Raw genomic sequence first — 13657 nt, 5'->3', positions numbered from 1 at the left:
TGAGACGACCAAGAGAGTGCTGATTCCCGAATATCAGCATGATTGCAGATTTGACATTGATTTTATTCATTCAACAATCGAGTAATAATCATTCACTAATCTCCGAGCAGCACACATCGGTGTTTTGTTACTGATTGATTAATTTTGAATTAATGATTTGAGTCAATGATTCAGCGATCCATTCCTAAAGACAGCATTTGCTGGATTGTTAAATGAATCAGCCGTCTGAATGAATCGCTTGAACTATTGATTTACATGTTCACTAATTAACACAATCACTTGACGCCACCTACTGGCGGTTTACTCTTATATTTTAAAGTATCATTGCATTTTTTCCAACTTTTCATATTTGCATATTAAAAATGATTTAAAACACTAAGCTCATAACATTATTCATGCATTTGTAATTTTGCAATGTAAATGTCAATTCCTTAATGAAATGCAGTTATTTATGGAAGATAATGCGAACGTTTTTTATTAGATTAGGAAAAAAAATTGAAAGAATTGCCCTTTCTTTAGTTAAAAAAACACCTTGGAAGTCAATTTAATATCACAAATATGCAGATTTTTTAATTTAAAACAGGCCTATAACTAGTCAAAGTTTGGGATCATAGAGATTGCTTAATGTTTTAGAAAGAAGTCTCTTATGCTTACTAAAGCTACATTTATTTGATCAAAAATACAATAAACAGGAAAATTGTGGAATATTATATTAATTTATAATAACAGTTATTTATGTGAATACATTTTAAAATGTAATTTATTCCTGTGATTCAAAGCTGAATTTTCGGCGTCATTACTCCAGTCTTCAGTGAAATCATTCTAATATGCTGATTTACTGCTCAGGAAACATTACTGATTATCAATATAGAAAACAGTTGTGCTTATTTTTTTATTATTATTATTATTATTATTTTTTTTTTTTTTTTTTGTGGAAACCATAGTATATTAACATTCAAATTTGATTTACACAAAAATATAAAAAATATAAAAAAGAAAAAATGTGTTCCATATTGATAATAATAAGAACTGTTATTAATGATTGAGCACCAATAATCATAACAGAGCAGCAAATCAGCATATTAGAGAGATTTCTGAAGGATCATGTGACACTGAAGACTGGAGTAATGATAAGGAAAATTCAGCTTTGACATCACAACAATAAATTACAGTTGTTCACATAGAAAACAGATATTCACATAGAAAACATTTATTATAAATTTAAATAATATTTATCAATTTTACTGTTACTGCAGCCTTAATGAGCAGAAGATACTTGTTTCAAAAACATTAAAAGAAAAACTTGTGTCCCCACATTAAGTCCTTGAATTTGAGGGTATTGGACCTGGAAAGTCCTTGAAATGTCCTTGAATTTGAAGTTAAGTGTGGGAACCCTGATTTAATGTAATTTTAGATTTAAATACTGTTAAAATGATGGTTTTTGGAAGTGAAAAAGAGAAAGTACCGTTAATGTCACCGATTTCTTTTTAGACAGTGTAGGTGGTAGAAGACAATTTTTATTTATTATTATTTTTATTTTTTTTAGTATAGTGTTCCTTTAGCTCAAACAGAATGGCATTAGGTATGCTAAGGTCATGGGTTTGATTAACAGGAAGACATTAACTGATAAAAATGTATACCTTGAATGCACTGCTCGGTTTTGGATAAAAGCATCTGCTAGATGCATGAATGTAAGTGTATATAATGGAACACATTATGCAATATAAATATCAAGTCAAATCTCATACCATTAGGGCCTTTGCTTTCAGAAGTGACACAGTGTTTATAAAGCACACCCACACATTGAGACCATGCTCAGATCCATTTACACAGCAGGCCAGTCATTTGCCTCCTGAGGGATGATTCCATCATAATGCATACACTGAATGAGTTCAGACCTTCTGACCAATCAGAAGACTCAAAAGTATTGTGCTGAAATTGGGCCAGTCTGATAATCTCTAAGAAGTTTCTGTGAACATATTCTGTGAAGGTAATTACTGACTCAGAACAGATGCTGTTTATTTGTGTTAACTTAATTCCAAAGTTACAGAATTCACAACTAATTAAAGCACTGCTAAACTGAATGATTAAGTGTATTTAATTGGCAATATAAAATAAAATTTCACAGAATGTTGTGAGTAAAAAAAAAAAAAACAGGTATGTGCTAGTCATATCGACTTTCTAAACAAAACGTAATGAAACATCTGCATCTAACAACAGAAAACAGAAGAGAGTGGATTTACACAATGTCGAGAGACAGAAACCTGTTAAAGGATTTATATTATGAATAATATGCTATGCCTATAACTCTGCAGAAACCTTGACTGCAACCTGCATTGCAGCTGTAAGAGAAGAATCACACACTCACTCACACCATAAGTGATTTACAGGTACTGAGACATGTAGCACATGACTGGGTGCCATGCACGTACATTAATTCACACACACATGTGATTGAGCTGATATGACCAATGCAGTATCACAAACAGCACTCTAATTGGTCCCTCTGGAGCAGATCCGTGCACAAGCTGGAAAAACATAAAGATAATCCCCAAAACATGAGCCGAGTGAACAGCAGATAACACAAGAGAGACCCCTCCTGTTCCTATTAACACACACACAACCTGTATGCTGCTTGGTTTAGATACTTTTATGTGAACATTTTCAATAGTCTTTAATGTTTTTCAGTCTGAGCAGCTCCTACACTCTCAGAAAAAAAGATACAAAGCTTCCACTGGGGTGGTAGCCAAACATGCAAAAGCTAAAAAGTGCATCTTTGTACCTTATTTACCCCTAAATGATACAAATGATTACCTTAAAGGTACATATTAGTATATACTGTAAAAGTACATATTAGTGTCTAAAGTATACATAGTAGTATTTTTGAAAGGGTGCCACCCCAGTGACAGTCCTGTACCTTTATTTATTTATTTATTTCTAATAAAGTTTGAGAGTTATATGAACTCTTCTGATTTGTGTTTAGACAGTACAGTATGTGCATGTTTGCAACATTTCCAGTATAATTTCAAAGTGTAGCTGTAGATGTCAAAATCGTTTATGCTTTCATGATTTATCCTTTTTTCAGTGTCCTTCATGGTAACATGAGAGTTAACCTCTTTGAACTCTATCATTTTGTGTGTGCTTTGCTGTGATCACAGTAATACCATTTGCAACTGTTTTTTAATCAACTGAAGTGTTTATCAAAAACACAGATATAAATCTTTACATGCAAAGGCTCCTTTCTTGATATTCACCTGTTCATTATTCTTCAAATGAAGCAATTAGCCTTCCCAGCAAATGTCTATGTGTTTGTTTTTATTTTGAGCTACAGCATGAAAATAACTGTTTACTTATATTTATCACTGATTTTAACATTTGATATTTATACTGCACAGCCTTGCTTCTCAAGTTAAATTATCTTGTTTTAAGGAATTTCCAAATTTTTACTGGACAGCAAGAGACAATGCTGATTAAGAATTCTCTGTTTAATGTCATTGCTGTCCAGGAGAAACAATAAAGGCCTTTAAGAGATCTCATTTGTTTTTTCTATCCTATAGTCACATATTAGGTGGAACAGACTATTTGATAATTGTTTATTCCTATAGCAGACACACTGACACTATGAAACTCGTGCTCCTTCTCATGCGTCATGTGGATTTTTATAGATATATGTTCTGTTATCCTTTAAAAAATGACAAAGGTCAGTGCACAATCATTCTCTGTCAGCTTGGTGCACTCTCACCCTTAACCTCTCAGTCTTCTTCTATTAATTACTCCTCATCACATGGGGACGTTTTCAAACATGCACTGACATTGCCATTCTTGTTAACGAGCAGTCTGCATGTAGACACCCTTCAGCAGTTCAGTGCAAACACAGCTGTGTTATAAAACAAGGCTAATGCACACAGACAACCCTCACGGATCCACTCCCACTAACATCCACATGGCTTGGTGAAATGACTTCCTGTGCAGCGATGCCAAAATAATCCAAGTGCTGAAATAAGCTCAGAATTTTCCAGGAAGTGATATACAGGTACAACCCTCAACCTTTTGAACTAAGTTGCCTGGTACCAGACATTGTATTTTCTGAGTTTCTTTTGCTCATTTCATCAGGTCTCTACTCTAGCACAAATCATTATAAGCCTGTTTGGTTTAACCAATGGTGGGAGTTGGGACAGGACTATCTGTTTTAGAAATAAAATAAATATTTCTTTTTTCAGTGAGTTCAGTCAGTCAGATTTTATTCATTAAAAGAACTGGTTCAAAAGATTCATTGTTCATTAATGACACTATTTTGGTGGTGCTGTCTGTTTTTAATACATTAAATGGAATTGGCTCCTTAGGTTTGTAAACTGTATTACACTAGTTTTGTGTTATCATTTGTTTTTGCTACCATTTTTGGTATGTTCAGTCTTATCTTTCATTCAATTCAGACCCACATTTGCAAAAATAAAAATAAAAATTCTGATGTTGCATTGTAAAATCAGTTGCTGATGAAAAACTATTCAGCATATGTTCTTAGAACTAACAAACATGCACTTAATTCCACAACACTCCCATTTTCATTTAATGCTGCCTTTAAATGTGTCATTTGACAGTATACGTTCATGTGTGTCTAGTGTACATGAATTTCAGCTGTCAGAACAGACCTCTTTGTCAGAGGTGGGTTGATGTGATATAGGCTTGATATGGTTTTGATCTAGCTGAAGACTCCCCTGGTATTTCTCCCTGCATGTGCTTTGACTTGGGAAGACTCCAGAGCAGGAGTTCATATTTAGATCAAGTAATCAGATCTATTTTGATACCATGACCATTTCTTCTGGCAGTGAACATGTTCATAATCACTGATCTTCTGTGTATGCATGCTGTTTTTGCTGGTATGAGATTGGTAGTGTCTCATCAATGAAGAAACTTTATTTTTATTAAAGCTGAAGAGAACAATCGTTTTGATCATTGATTTTTAAACATCACTGCACTTTGCATTTCTTTCTTTTGTGCGGAGGTGTAATTGTTTTTTTGGTTGTTATCAGAGGTTATATGTTAAAAGCTTGATTTAAGTTACTTATCTGCATTTGGCTGCTCTTTCCTTTCTGTTCTATATTGATTGCTGTGTGACAGATTATACTGACCTGTAGTAAAATGGGTACTTTAGATTTAAGGCATTGCTAGTGTTTTTTTTTAAATATGCATTCTAGCATGTTCCACAGCTTTGATAACCTATATAAGAAATCCTATGTGTTTGCTTTTTTGATTTTCCGTGTCAGATATACTTATCAGTCTTCTTTGTACTCTTTCTGCAGGATGGTTCAAAACAGAGGCAGGCAAGGAAGAAGACTGTCTCATTTAGCTCCATGCCAAGTGACCGCAAGATGAACAGCACAGCTGCCTGCATGGCCTTCATGATGGAAGGCTGTGAGATGAAGAAAGTTCGCTCCAATTCTCGCATGTACAATCGTTACTTCCTGTTGGACCCTGACATGCGCTGGCTCCGCTGGGAGCCATCGAAGAAAGACTCAGAGAAGGCAAAGCTTGAGATCAAGAGCATAAAAGAAGTTCGATTGGGGAAAAAAACACCCGTCCTACGCAGCAACGGCCTCTCGGATCAGTTCCCAGATGAGTGTGCATTCTCAATTATATATGGAGACAACTATGAGTCCCTAGATTTGGTTGCCAGCACGGCAGATGTGGTTAGCACCTGGGTGATGGGACTGCGGTACCTGGTCTCATATGGGCGGCACATGGTGGGCGTAGTCGAACCCAGTCAACCCAGTGTAAGAACGTCCTGGATTGGGTCCATGTTTGAGCTAGCTGATCCAGAAAGGAAAGGACACATTGACCTGTTCCGGGCCACCCAAATCATCAAGGGTCTCAATCCTGGCATGAGGGAGTCTCGTATTGAACTGAAGTTCAAAGAGCTACAGAAGGCCAAGGACTGCTATGGTGAAGGGATTGATTTAGACATATTTGTAGAGGCCTACTGTGAACTGTGCACACGTCCTGAGATCTTTTTCTTGCTGGTGCAGTTCTCCAGCAACAAAGTGTACCTGGACTCCAAGGACTTAATGCTCTTTGTGGAGGTGGAGCAGGGAGTTGAGGGAGTCACAGAGGAAATGTGTCGGGAGATTGTGTGCAAATACGAACCCTCCACTGAAGGACGTGACAATGGCTACTTGTCCATAGATGGCTTCACACACTACCTCCTGTCATCCGAGTGCCATATTTTTGACCCACAGCACAAGCATGTTTGTCAGGATATGACACAGCCCCTTTCACACTACTACATCAACTCTTCCCACAATGCCTCACTTTTGGAAGATCACTATTGGGGCTCATCAGACCTCAGCAGCTATGTTCGGGCTCTACGCATGGGTTGTCGAAGCCTGGAGGTTGTAGTCTGGGATGGCGTTGACTGTGAGCCAGTGGTCTATGTCCGTAGCTCTGTTGCCTCCCAACTGGCCTTCTGTAAAGTTCTAGATGTCATTAACCAGTATGCCTTTGAGAGTTCAGAGTATCCATTAATTCTCTGTCTTGTCACACACTGCAGTGTTCCCCAGCAGAGGGTCATGGCTCAACACCTGAAGAAGATCCTTGGGGACAAACTGCACATTGAGCCTCCCAATATGGAGGATCACTACTTGCCCTCCCCTGAAAAACTCAAGGGAAAGATACTCATTAAAGGGAAGAGCCTGCCTTCAGGCTCACAAGACTCTGAAGGGGAAGTCACGGATGAAGAAGAAGGTTTTGAGATGTCTAGGAGAATGATGGGTGGAGACGATAAGGACCAGCTCAATGGGATTGGCTGCAAACGGTTACGACTCTGCAAAGAACTTTCTGACCTAGTCACCCTATGCAAGTCTGTTCAGTTCCACGACTTTGAGACATCGAAACGGGAACAGAAGCATTGGGAGATTTGCTCCTTTAACGAGGTTGATGCCAACCGCTTTGCCAATGAGTTTCCTGAGGACTTTGTCTCCTACAATAAGCGATTTTTGTCACGGGTGTACCCTACGCCCATGCGCATTGATGCTAGCAACATGAATCCACAGGACTTCTGGAAGTGTGGTTGCCAAATTGTGGCCATGAATTACCAGACTCCAGGTTTGATGATGGATTTGAATCTTGGTTGGTTTAGGCAAAATGGCAACTGCGGCTATGTCTTGCGTCCAGCCATAATGCGTGAGGAGGTGTCGTATTTCAGTGCCAATGCTCGTGACTCACTTCCTGGAGTCTCAGCCCAACTTCTCCACATCAAGGTGATCAGTGGTCAAAACCTACCAAAGCCTCGAGGCTCAGCTGCTAAAGGTGACGTGGTAGAGCCATATATCTACGTGGAGATCCACGGAATTCCTGCAGACTGTGCAGAACAACGCACAAAAACTGTCTCTCAGAATGGTGACAATCCGATTTTTGATGAAAGCTTTGAGTTCCAGATCAACCTTCCTGAATTGGCTGCTTTGCGTTTTGTTGTCCTTGATGATGACTACATTGGCGATGAATTTATTGGCCAGTACACCATTCCTTTTGAGTGCCTGCTTCCTGGATACCGTCACTTACCACTGCAGTCACTTACAGGGGAGTTTTTGCCAAACACCACGCTGTTTGTTCATGTTGCCATTACAAATCGGCGAGGTGGGGGCAAGGCCCATAAGAGGGGTCTCTCTGTGAGAAAGGGTCGTAAAGCAAGGGAATACACCTCCACTAAGACCACAGGGATCAGAGTGGTAGATGAGCTCTTCAGGGCATCAACCCAGCCATTACGGGAAGCAACAGACCTACGGGAAAATGTGCAGGTATGAATTCTGTCTTTTCAGGATCAGTGTTTTTCAGATTTTGTTGTTTGAGTCTGTTTGCACTGATTTTTTGAGAAATTGTACTGACAGCAACCACTGATATAGAAAGTAGTAGTGATATTTGTAGTTCATTAGATGATACTATCAAAAAAAAATTTCTCATTAGAGAGCAATGTTCCTTCCTCTACACATTTAAATAAACCATATAATAAATGTTGTGCCTAAGCACAAAAAATATTTGGTATGAAATGTGAAATTTGCTTGCAATGTCATATGAAGTTCTTACAATGAATTACTTCCCTTTTGACTGGCATCAGCTGCCATTTTCGGTTTTTACAAGCTGCCTTGGCCCTACAGGCAGTTCAAGGGAGGTAAAGGGGATGTAACAAGGATTATGACAACACAGTATTGAAAACACACTTAAAATTGCCTGTGTAGTCAGGGACAGGTAAAAAGTGAGAGAGAGAGAGAAAATACAAGATACAAGAAAAAACCAAGTGGAAGCTTTTGTTGTTGAGCTCATTAATAAACCCTTTAAAACCGGATACCCAGTATTCCTCTCTAAAGATTTTTTCACATCTTTAAAAAAAAATTTGTGCTTCTACATATGAGAGAATTCAGTGAGACTGCATCTTTTTCAAATGCTAGAATGTTAAAGGATTAGTTCACTTCCAGAATAAAAATTTTCTTATAATCGTGTAGAGTCCTTTGAAGCTGCATTGAAACTGCAATTTGGACCTTCAACCTGTTGGCCAACATTGAAGCCCATTATATGGAGAAAAATAAAGGAACGTTTTCCTCACAAACCATAAAGGGGTCATGTGACATTGCTAAAAAAGAACATTATTTTGTGTATTTGGTGTAATAAAATGTGTTTATGCGGTTTAAGGTTCAAAATGCACATTATTTTCCACATACTGTACATTATTGTTTCTCCTCTATGCCCCGTCTTCTGAAACGCATTGAATTTTACAAAGCTCATCGTTCTGAAAAGAGAGATGTACGCTGACTGGCCAGCTATCCAGTGCGTTGTGATTGGCGGAATACCTTAAGCGTGTAACGGAAATGTTACGCCCCTTAACATACCTTAACATACATCGCACCACGTAAACATAAAACCATGTCTGCATTTGTGATCAGAGAAATGACAAACAACAAGCGCTACTCTACACTGCTAAAAACTCGCATTTGAATCATCAGTGGCAAATCCTTTAAATATGAAAACTTACTTACAGGCTGTGAGTCAGCATTATTTGTGAATAAATAAAAGCCTACAGGAAACCATCCTTATCCTCAGTAAAATGTGTTGCACACATCTGAATATTTGGTTTGAACTGTTCTGGAACAGTGTTGTAAATACAACTCAACCACTGATTTCTAGTTGTGTCCTCTTTTGGAAGGCCAAACAATGTAGTTTCACTTTCACAACGAAACACACAGTGTCTCCACAAAATGGCGGCGGCGGCAGCAATAATACTAAAGTGAGAATCAAAGTTACGCCTTCTTTCTTTGCATGAATATTTGGGCGGTGTTATGCAAATCTTCCCACACAGTGATGTAGATATGTGGGGGTGTGTTTAAACAAGGCGTTTTAGGATGGTGTGGATGAGTCTTAACTTTTATTAAGAATATCTCTTTGGGTTTGAGACTTTAGTCTTTTCAACTTTAGGGATCTTATCTATTCACAAACCGCTTGTAACACTCCATAGGGAAAGGAAAACTTGAAATCACATCATATGACCCCTTTAATTTTTTTTTTTTTTTTTGACTGAAGAAAGAAAGACGTGAACATCTTGGATGACAAGGGGGCGAGTAAATTCTCAGGAAATTTTTATTCTGGAAGTGAACTAATCCTTTAATCATGCTTTTTCATTGAATACTTGTGAAGGAGGAGTAAAATTGCAGGGTTATGAAGGCAATGCATCATTTCTAGTTAATGCCATGAAAGATTGGGTGCAAGCTGCAAATAATATTGATTTCAAATGACTTTTGCTCAGCAGATGTAACATCTTGTCCTCTAGCACATTGTCCTAATTTAAGAAGACTAAAACCTCAAAGGACATCCCATTAGATGATTAAAGACAGAAAACATATGGCCAGCTCGAGCTGTCCTTCTGCTCTGGATCTCTCCCCCTGTCTTTGAATTTGTGCGCGTATGCATGTAATTGTGTTATTTCTAGGGCTGTCAAATGATTAATCACGATTAATCACATCCAAAATAAAAGTTTTGTTTACATAATATATGTATGTGTACAGGGTATATTTATTATGTATATATAAATACACACACATAAATTATATATTTAGAAAATATTTACATGTATATACATTTATATATTTATATTCTTATATTTTATATTATATATAAATATATTTAATATATAAACATAACATATTCTTCTTAAATATATACATGCATGTGTGTGTATTTATATATACATAATAAATATACACAGTATACACACATATATTATGTAAACAAAACTTTTATTTTGGATGTGATTAATCGTGATTAATCATTTGACAGCCCTAGTTATTTCATTTCAATTTGTTTCTATTATGTAATTGTTGTGTTTTTTATTTTCATTTTTGTCTTATATTGTCCATTCCTCTGGTTTTGCATATGTTCACACAGCTGACCTAATTTTTTTATATCGTAAAATGTTTCTAGTCTACTTTATTTAAATGTAATGAAAGCATAATTTACATTTATGCATTTGCTTATAGTGCATTTAATGTTTACATAATATATGTTGAACATACTGTTTGATTTGCAGCTGATTTGGGGTGTTTAATTCTGTGTGTGTTGTGTATTTTTACTTATAGATTGCCATTCCCATCATCTAATACTCATTTTAAGTTATTTTTTAATAATTTAACATACAATTTAAACATAACATTAAAATATATTTGTCACTTTTTGGTATTTTGTAAGAAGGTGCATCCAGTTCTTAAATCATGTTTTATTTAAAAATTATTTTAGATAATTGATGGTAAGACTACAGTTGCATTTTAAAAATAGAAAGAAAAAAAAACTTACACAATAAAAGTTGTGTAACTTTTAAAAAAAAGCCAGAATTTGGCCTTCTAAAACTCACTGTGCAATTCAAACAATGAATCAGTTTCCTATTAACCAGTTTCTACACTGATTACTGATGTGAGAAACTGATGCGTGTCCACTAAAGAGGAGAGAAGAAGAGGGGAGGGTGCAGGAAAACACTCCTTTCATGCTCAAGTGTGCAAACAGTTAAAGGGAATGCACTGAACAACACCAGTCACACACTGCAGAATGTGTGTAGGGTTTTAATGCTGCTATTAAGAATGTATGTGTTGTGTAACGCTTTATTTTGTCCTGCTGTATCTTGGAATAAGATCAGGGAAGACGAGTGCAGAGCACCAGTATGTATCAAGTGCCAGGTGATCCTGTTCTTTGCAGGATGTTATTCTGCTATATCATTTGTAAAGTTTCAACATCCAGCTGTCTGCTGCTCCTCTTTCTCCATGTCTCCCTCATACACTTAAACAGCAAGTATGGTCTTCATGGTCTCCATGGTGTCATAGCAATCCCACAGGAAGCGCTCTTTGTTTAGAATGATCTGTCACTGCTGTGAACTGCACTCTCACACTAATGAACTTCAGCACACACACAGACTCACAGAGACCAATGTGAATATGCAGATGATTAGATAATGTGTCTTTGCTATGGGTACTTTAACATTTTTATTTTTGAAAGCACATCTTGAACTATTTTAGTCTCACAAAGCCATTTGTAAATATGGCTTGCGTGTCAGTTTTAAATTTGATGCTATCGGCCTATTACGAGAAAGTGATCTTTCAATGTGGGGAAAAAAACACCAGTCAGGCTTGTATTGCAACCATATTGAAGCCTGATTCTAATCTAAATCTGTTCAGCTTTAAATATGCACATATTAGCGTGCACAACACACAGTGCACAATGTCATGAATCAGCACTTTTGACTAGCATAACATCCTGTCTAAAGTTAACGTGCCTTTTCTAGACACAGCTTGATAATTGTGTCTAAACCACAGAGCCAGTAAGTGGATGAATTAGACTTGTGCTTGTGAGTATATGTTCCACCAAAGAAATTAGTATGTGTTTTGGACAACATGAGGGAAAGTAAATAATTAATTTACATTTTTGTCCATTTTGATCTTATTGGTGTTTAGTAGAAACAACTAAGATATTAAGGAGATCTTCTTTGTGAATTTTATTTCCATTTTTCTATTGGCTCACTTACTTATATTCCACATTCATTCTTATTCATGATTTTGTTGTTTTCAGTGACTCACACACTTTATTTGTATCCAAATCTTTGGTCACAATAGTCTGTTTTTACACTATATTTTTGATCCATTTTCACATTAGAGCTCAGCTAGTGTGGCCGCCAACACCTGCCCCCGCCCCCTGACCCCCGAACCATGCAAACACAAACACCCTTTTTTCACAAACACAGGACAAAGTGTCTGGAACACATTATCCAGGCGTGTGCCGGAAGCGGCTCTTTCCCGCGCTCTCCTGGCCTGAGCCACACTGTTTGTGTGTGAATTCAATTATGGAATTTGGACCATGCAGCAAAGAGTTCATTAAACCGAAAATAACAAAAATGAATGATGAGAGAAAAAAAGTGCATTAGACAAGATAGAGGAGCTCTTCAAGTACAGTACATGTGTGGGTGGCTGTTGAGACTGCTGATAGCTCTCTTATATGAACAAATAGTCCAAGTCTGTTCCTATATTTAAACACCTATATTAAACACACCACTTATTTTCCTTACAGGCAAGCATAAGTCTCAGTTATAAACATTTGTCATTTTGCTGCCCATGCTAGTAGGTTGGTGGGTTTGTGTGAGCATGTTTTGGTATTCCTGTTGGGACAGTATTTCTGAAAATGTCACAAGAGAATAGCAAATCCTGTTGAAAGCATTTTGCGAGGGTTGTCCCCACAGGTAAAGCATATTAATAAATGCTCTTAATATAAATTCACGTGTGTGAAAGAGTATGTGACTGCATGTGTCTGGAAATGGTTGTCGGCTTGACAAATGCTGTTATGACACCAAAACCCGAGTATTGTTAAAGGGATAATTCAGCCAAAAATGTCTGTTATCATTTTTCCCTCATGTTGTTTAAAACCTGTATGGTAGATATTTTGAAGAACTGTGTAGCAGCCCAATGCTGTTTGAAATTTATCATATATCCTCAAAATATCATATTTTTATGTTCTTTAATTAGACCGCTCTGATATGCAGTCTCATACGGTCTGGATGTTTCTTTCATTTTCAAGTTACTAGCATGTATGTAGACACAGACACACTCCGAATCTGGGCATGAGGTGCTCAAAGTCTGTACAATTTTAGGAAAAAAGGTGACGGGTTAAAAAAAGATTTAAGAAAAAAATAATAATCATTTATTCTTATTTATTATTGTTATTACTACAACTATAAAATGACCATACTAATATGAATTTCTTCATTTAAGGAATGTTAACCGTCTAGCTTTTTTTGGGGTGGAAAACCACAGGAAGACCTTAAAGCTTCTTTTTTGTTGACAACAGTTTAAGTGCTTTTCAATATAAGTTTGGGAAAACGGTTGGCACATGTTGGATTCCCAAATGCATATAATATATGCAACCCAAACCCACAGATTCAGAGATGAGTGAGTGTGGAGCAGCATTTACTGTGAATGGAGCCACACTGAGACTCTGAAAACATAAAACTACTTGCATGTAAAAGAACACGATTCACTGCAAAACACAAAGCTTATACTTGCACACATCGCAATTTCAGTTTAATTCCAAATTAATCATGAAGCCCTAAGGTGCTATCTGTGTTTGTTTGTGTGTGTGTGTG

At 36.9% G+C, this 13657-nt stretch overlaps 1 protein-coding gene across 1 annotated transcript in view; it reads left to right on the top strand.

Annotated features, from left to right (window-relative positions):
- The window catches only part of LOC109051946 (inactive phospholipase C-like protein 2), a 53817-nt gene that overhangs the window by 25804 nt on the left and 14356 nt on the right, over positions 1–13657 (top strand). Inside the window, exon 2 of the mRNA XM_042726533.1 lies at positions 5301–7790. Coding sequence (XP_042582467.1) covers positions 5301–7790 — 2490 coding nt within the window. The remainder of the gene's footprint in view (positions 1–5300; positions 7791–13657) is intronic.

Source organism: Cyprinus carpio, chromosome A3, assembly GCF_018340385.1.
Source record: "Cyprinus carpio isolate SPL01 chromosome A3, ASM1834038v1, whole genome shotgun sequence".
In the NCBI taxonomy this organism is placed as follows: Eukaryota; Metazoa; Chordata; class Actinopteri; order Cypriniformes; family Cyprinidae; genus Cyprinus; species Cyprinus carpio.
This window is presented reverse-complemented; position numbering and strand designations above follow the sequence as displayed.